This window comes from Centruroides sculpturatus, unplaced genomic scaffold (genome assembly GCF_000671375.1).
Source record: "Centruroides sculpturatus isolate CEXI.00-Female unplaced genomic scaffold, Cexi_2.0 scaffold1026, whole genome shotgun sequence".
NCBI lineage: Eukaryota > Metazoa > Arthropoda > Arachnida > Scorpiones > Buthidae > Centruroides > Centruroides sculpturatus.
The window spans coordinates 122,730-128,330 of record NW_019385283.1 but is presented as its reverse complement, the minus strand read 5'-3'; the positions used below and the strand labels follow the sequence as shown (position 1 = coordinate 128,330).

General features: G+C 30.9%; 1 protein-coding gene across 1 annotated transcript; it reads left to right on the top strand.

Moving 5' to 3' along the window:
• The first annotated feature begins 3,131 nt into the window (after positions 1–3,131).
• LOC111637164 lies at positions 3,132–5,266 on the top strand. Its single transcript, XM_023382587.1, has 2 exons — positions 3,132–3,281; positions 4,976–5,266. Exons 1-2 carry the CDS (start codon positions 3,233–3,235, stop codon positions 5,239–5,241), a joined length of 315 nt encoding a protein of 104 aa, XP_023238355.1. The 5' UTR covers positions 3,132–3,232; the 3' UTR covers positions 5,242–5,266.
• Positions 5,267–5,601: the final 335 nt, after the last annotated feature.

Genomic DNA, 5,601 nt, shown 5'->3' with positions numbered 1-5,601 from the left:
AGAGAGAGCTCAGTGGAAATAAGTCCGTGGGAAACAGTTTTAATTGTCTTTAACACGTTTTTTTTTTTTTTCATTTTGTCTCTAAAATTTTTTTCTCTCGATAAACTAAAATTAAAAACAAGATTTTCACCAATTTCGGCTCTCACAATAGTGTAAGTTAACACGTTGTATGCACAATTCATTTCGTCCCTGTAATAATATGAGTTATACATTCTAAGAATATATAGCTTAGAAATGACTGATAATATATTTANCTTCTTACAGAAACGCAGCTTCCCTATCATCAAATGTCACGGCACGCCACTGCTATGCACGTCCCTCGTACCTGAGGAGTCTAAACTGCTTTAGAAAAAAGCATTAGAAGCATATCACTACATTTGTGTTTTTGCCGAAAAAGATCTACACCGCTAGCTGTTTCTTTTTCCTATAAAATACTTGGTATAATGATTTATTTTAGGTGTATAAATAACATTAACAAATTGCAAGTTCTAATTAAATACTTAATACGTTCGTTTAGGTGATAAGTCACATTGATTTCAGGCGAAATTGTATACATATGCTAAGAAGGATGAAAAACTATTTAAATACCAATTAGCATTTTCGTTTCTCTTCTCAACAAAAATTATTAATCTGATATGACCGGGCGGTAAGGTATAATATTCAGTTGTAATTTCTAATCTCAGGTAGATTTTAGAATTTATTAAAGTGGCCTACTTTAGATTAACGCAGTTACTTGCTTTTACCCAAATTAGTAGACTGCATTAAGCAAATTTCTTAAAAATACTTCACGTAGCGTCGTATGATTCATACAGTAATTCAAAGAAAAAGAGACATTAAATATATAAGTAGGAAGTCGTAATTCTTGAACTTGAATGAATTAATAATATGATAAAATTTTCTGAGACGAAATAACAATATTAAGGAATTGATGTCTTCTATATTGAAGTAGTTTGCATGTAACTCTCTGGCTTCTGTTTAATGAGATACTGTAGGTATTTGATAACGCTGCAGGGAAATAATGAATAGTGCATACGATATGTTAATTTATATTATCATATCATCATACAAAGTCCTGTTAACTTTAGGTAGGCAAGATTCACTTCAATCATGTTAACAGAATGGAATTAAGTATTAATTACTCTAATGCTTTGCTATTTTTAATATCTAAGTGATCCGTTTCATTCATTTTAAGATTACAAAATAAAGTCATTATACATTATACAAAATGAAACAGAAAAGATTAAACTTTTCCTGATAAATAAATAAACAGAATAAATATTATGTCAAATTAAATTAATCGCCAATGTTTATTCGAAACCTCCTGTATTTTATGAAACTAATACTACGCCTATCGACTTTTAATAAATATCTATTCAATTAAGAGCAAGATATAAAGCAACATAAATCTTGATATGTATTACAACCGTCGTAATAAATATGACAATTTCATATTCTATAGATGCCATAAATATTTTAATTTTCCAGAATATTAAGCAGTTTCTATTTAAACTTGCATTTAATTTTACCTTCAATAAAATTTTCCATTTACTGTCGGATTTATCAAAATATATTGCCACAATACAAATTAGCATTATTCATAACTTAATGTTTGTAGATCTAGTTTAGACGTTATTTGTATATATCTATAAATTTAACATGTTTATGCGTGATCGCACTAAGTATTGTCACAGAAAACACGCATTTATAATAATAGCATTTGTTTCGCAAAACATTTGTCCTTGATACAAAGCCGAAGTTCCTTTGAACGAAATTTAGGAAAAGATTTGTCACTCAGCTAATTTACAGAGATAACTGACGTTTTGCTAAGTCCTGACTGCAAAAAAGAAAAGAAATGAAAGAACTAAGTGAAGTGTGCTTGAGATGTTTACTTCAACCGTGTTTATCAATGGCTTTAGTGTTTGGTGTGGATCCTTTCTTTGAATGTAACTGTCAATATTCGAGTAGGTCNATGTTAATTAACGAGAAATATACAAGCATTTTATATTGAATTAATTTTTTATTAATTTCTTACTTACGCAAATGCCTGTATTTACATGAAAATTGAGGCGTACTTACTACTGATGTTAAACACCCTGCTGTTAAAAATAAAAAGAAAACTCTGGTTGAAAAACAGAAAAAACATGTTGAAGTACTACAATGTAGAGGATAATTGTCTACAGTCAGACACTACTTTCTATTCTAATGTTCACGGGACCATATTTTGGAAATAAATATATAAATATTGTCGAATATTGAGCGTGGGAAAGTTACGATCGAGTTCGTAAGTCGAGAGTTTATCCGCAGAAGTGTAATTAGAAAAATTCGAATTGGAAGGGGTGGTGAGATCGAACCAGAAAATCGTAGTAAGATCCAGATTATAATAACATGAATGACAAGTTAACAACCGAATTAGAACTCTGAATCAGATTAACTACGAAAACAGTAATCATTTCATCTTAATATATTATAATAAATCTTAATACATTTATACATATAAATATTTCAAATGTTATAGCTGTGACCCCATAAATATAGTGAATAAACGGCGCTTTGCTGTGAGGACACCTTTTCAATTTCAAATTCAGAAAAAAAGTATCTTATTCTAGAGAAGGTAAATTTATTTTCAGATAAAGTTAAGTTGATATCAATTTTAAGCTAATTTTTGAACGATAATTAGTTAACCTCTGAATTGGATTGTAACTGCTATGTTAAACTCTTTTAAATAAATTGTGAAATTATCACATAAAAATCGACTGTGGCGTGTACACAGTACGTATTCCTACTGTAGCATATGGAAAGTAAAGAAACAAATTAACGATGTGCAAAATTTAATTACATTTATTTCCTTTGTAGCAAAATTTTTTTGTATTTAGTTTATTTAAAGTAACCATGATAAAAAATAATCGTTTTTATTTCGTTTTATTTTAATAAATTCACAAAAATTTACTTTACCATTAGTGAATTATATACTTTTTCCTTAAATAATTTCGAGAAATATGAAATTCGATACAACAAAAGAATAACCAATTTAATACTTTCATCCAAAGTCGCAATTCTTACAACATATTTTAAAAGGATAATCACGAAATTATTCGCTAAATTATTATTACATTAGCCTAGTGAAATCACTATCAAATTCTATATAAAGATGAAAACCGTTCGTCTATATTAAATTCGTTTTCTATCATCACAAAGCGTATTCCGTATTTCGTATCCAAGTTCATACTACAGAATGAAGTATTTCCTCTTTGCCGTCGTTTTAATTTTGGCTTATGTTCATTGTAAGTATAGATTTAAGTATTTTCAATTCTATATCTGTCGACACATAACTTGTTTCATAAGGACTACGTTAATTAGATTTTAAATAGCAATGCAGGAGATTGTTTCTGTTATGGTCAAGTTGAAATTTTATTATGGTTTCTGAAGAGAAAAAGGCTATCTCGGCGGAGATTGTTTTTGAAATAATGTGTAGCTTGTCTCTGAGCATTATCAGACTGGAAAGCAAATGCAGGCATGGTGTATTCACTGGAAATTCGTCTGCTTAGCTGGTAGAAACGGGTTTGATATGTTACTGTGCTTTAATAACATTAAAAGATGCAAAAAGTAAAAATCAGAGGGTACTAAACCCAGACTATGCGCAGGATGGCAGTGGCGTAACGAGGGGGGTGCAAGGGGGTGTATCATGCACCGGGTGCCACTCGCAGAGGGGCGCCCACATGGTGCCCTATATGTGTTTCTGGAGAGGGGAGGGGGCGCCATTTATGTTCGCTACGCCACTGCAGGATGGTCCGTTATTTAGTATCCATACTGTTTTTCAGTCAGTTTAAAGTCTTACGTAAAGTGTGGTGAACAGCATTATCGGGCAGCAGGCGTATCATTAATGAATTTTTTAAATTGTAGGACATTAACAAACTCGAACGAGACCCGTACGTTAATAGAAGAATTAAATAAAATTCTATCGCAAAAAAATATTTCATTTTATCAGTTTCCATTTTCGAGAATTTTTGGAAAAGAATTTTCTCAGAAAAAGCACTATTTTTAATGTCCTTCGCTGGAGATCGCGTTCATAACCAAAGACGTTAAACCAGTTTCAAGAAATTTAGTATGTAAAATAATAGCAATGAGATGTTTAAAATTAAAATTTTTCGAAACCTTTTAAAATTTATGTAATGATTATTGATGGCAATGTCTTCTTTTACGTAGATTGGCATACGCGGATTTCGTGTCATTGCGGATGTCTATTGATTAAGTTAATCCACTCTTACTTCCATTAAATCCGATTTGCATGCATTTTTCTATTTTATGTATTCAGAAACATCAGATAAAATATTTTTTGTTAATCGTAAATGATTGCACAATTATCAAAACAATCGTTTAGGGCTGTTCGAGATGGACACAATTGGTGTCAATTTCGAGATATTTGTTGACATGCAACAACAAAGTAAAATAACACCATGTTATTTAACTGCAGAATAATAATCATCGTCTTTGCAAAATTTATACTTGGTAATAATTAATTCTTACTTACATGCGTAATACATTACGTGAGTTATATTGCAATAGAAATAATTATAGTCTATTATTGAATAATTTTATATATTTAATAGATTTTTCTTAACACAAATTAGCATTTGGAAGTGTTTCATTGCAACTTGTAAAATGAATCATTACAAGTTTTAATTACGTTATATTTCGGAGTTTGATTATTTCTAAATGGCTTTAGCGCCTAGCGTTTCGTGTATGATAAAATAATATTTTATATTTGCAAATTGTATGTAGACAGTTAATAGACAGAAAGAGAAAATTTTACAGAAATCCGAAACTTCCTAAAAGACACATAAAAATATTATAAATTAAAATAATATTGATATTTCTAAACAATGAGTTATATTTATGTTTCCCTTCTTACATTTGTTTCATACGAAAGTTATAATTTAACGTTTAATTCGAAAATTTCAATTTTTATTCGTTGTAGATTCGTCTGCAGGATCGTGCTATTGCTACAGTCGAGCCGGTACTTATTGTGGTTTTCAGCGAGAACACGGTTTTATAGGAGGAGATTGCACCAGAGATAATATGTACATATGTTATGGTCCACACGGTTCAACTGCTGGCTGGGACGGTAGATGCCGGCAAGGTATTTGCAGAGGAAGCTTACCAGCAGGTCGTGATTACTGTGAACATGGAAATTCCAGAACAAAAAAGAGAAGCATAGGAATAATGCCAAACATCACTATATAATGTAAGATTTTTTAAAATTATTGTTTGTTTATGAAATAAATTTAAAGCGAAAATTGTCAAATATATTATGCTTTTACTATAAATTAATATAAAAAATGTTAATATGCAGTACAGTGAAAACTGCTTAGGCAACCACCTGCATTCGACGGGCACCGTCAAAACGGGCAAAAATTTCTGGCACCGAATAGTTTATCTATAGAGTCTTCGTATAAGTTACCTGTATTAAACGACCACCTGTGTAACGCGACCGCGGGCATCGATTTTTGGTCCGAAACAACATACAACACCTGTAATAAGCGACCACTTTCGCGAATGTATCTGGTCTAAACTATTGTAAGAACCCATCTCAACAACGTTTCC